Here is a 705-nt window from a genome sequence, read left to right as displayed (position 1 = left end):
TGTCAGCTCCTCTGTACAGAGACTGATGGGACTGGCTCAGTGATCTCTGTACAGCACTGTGATATATGTCAGAGCTATATAAATGTATAATAATATGTGACTGTGGGGGGACATTAGAGTGTCAGCTCCTCTGTACAGAGACTGGCTCAGTGTTGTACTGCGCTGTGGTATATGTCAGAGCTATATACATATAGCAGTGGTGGTGTGACCCCCTCTGATCTGTGTCTCCCTCAGGTTCCGTTCTTTAAGGACTGCGGGGAAGATGATGAATGTGTCACTGATCTCTCCCTGCGGGCGCGGTTGGATATTTCCGGCACACGGTAAGCTCGGAGTGGTTGGGGTTTTATTTTTGCCCAGAGTTCCCCTTTAGGAAGCCTGGCCCGATTGGTGTCACTGTAATCTGTGTTTGGTTTGGGGTCACTCCGATCACATGACTCTTTACACCCCCAGGGAGCGGCCGCACGTTATCCGCAGGGATCGGAGGAAGGTGGCGGTGGAGGTGGAGCTGGAGAACTGCAGAGAAAATTCCTATAACACCACCATGAAGGTCTGGTTCTCCCGAAATCTGCTATTCTCCAGCGTGTCTGCCAAGGTATAAACCCCAAATTACAGACCCCTCATATTGGGCACAGTAGGGGTACAGGCCCCTCATATTGGGTACAGTAGGGGTACAGGCCCCTCATATTGGGCACAGTAGGGGTACAG

The 705-nt window shown here is 51.2% G+C and overlaps 1 protein-coding gene across 1 annotated transcript in view; it reads left to right on the top strand.

Annotated features, from left to right (window-relative positions):
* Positions 1 to 705, top strand: part of ITGA10 (integrin subunit alpha 10) — a 24,764-nt gene that overhangs the window by 16,399 nt on the left and 7,660 nt on the right. Inside the window, exons 19-20 of the mRNA XM_072428230.1 lie at positions 235 to 320; positions 451 to 592. Coding sequence (XP_072284331.1) covers positions 235 to 320; positions 451 to 592 — 228 coding nt within the window. The remainder of the gene's footprint in view (positions 1 to 234; positions 321 to 450; positions 593 to 705) is intronic.

This window comes from Pyxicephalus adspersus, chromosome 12, assembly GCF_032062135.1.
Source record: "Pyxicephalus adspersus chromosome 12, UCB_Pads_2.0, whole genome shotgun sequence".
NCBI classification, from domain to species: domain Eukaryota; kingdom Metazoa; phylum Chordata; class Amphibia; order Anura; family Pyxicephalidae; genus Pyxicephalus; species Pyxicephalus adspersus.
The sequence above is the reverse complement of the archived record's forward strand: the minus strand, read 5'-3'. Positions and strand labels throughout refer to the sequence as shown.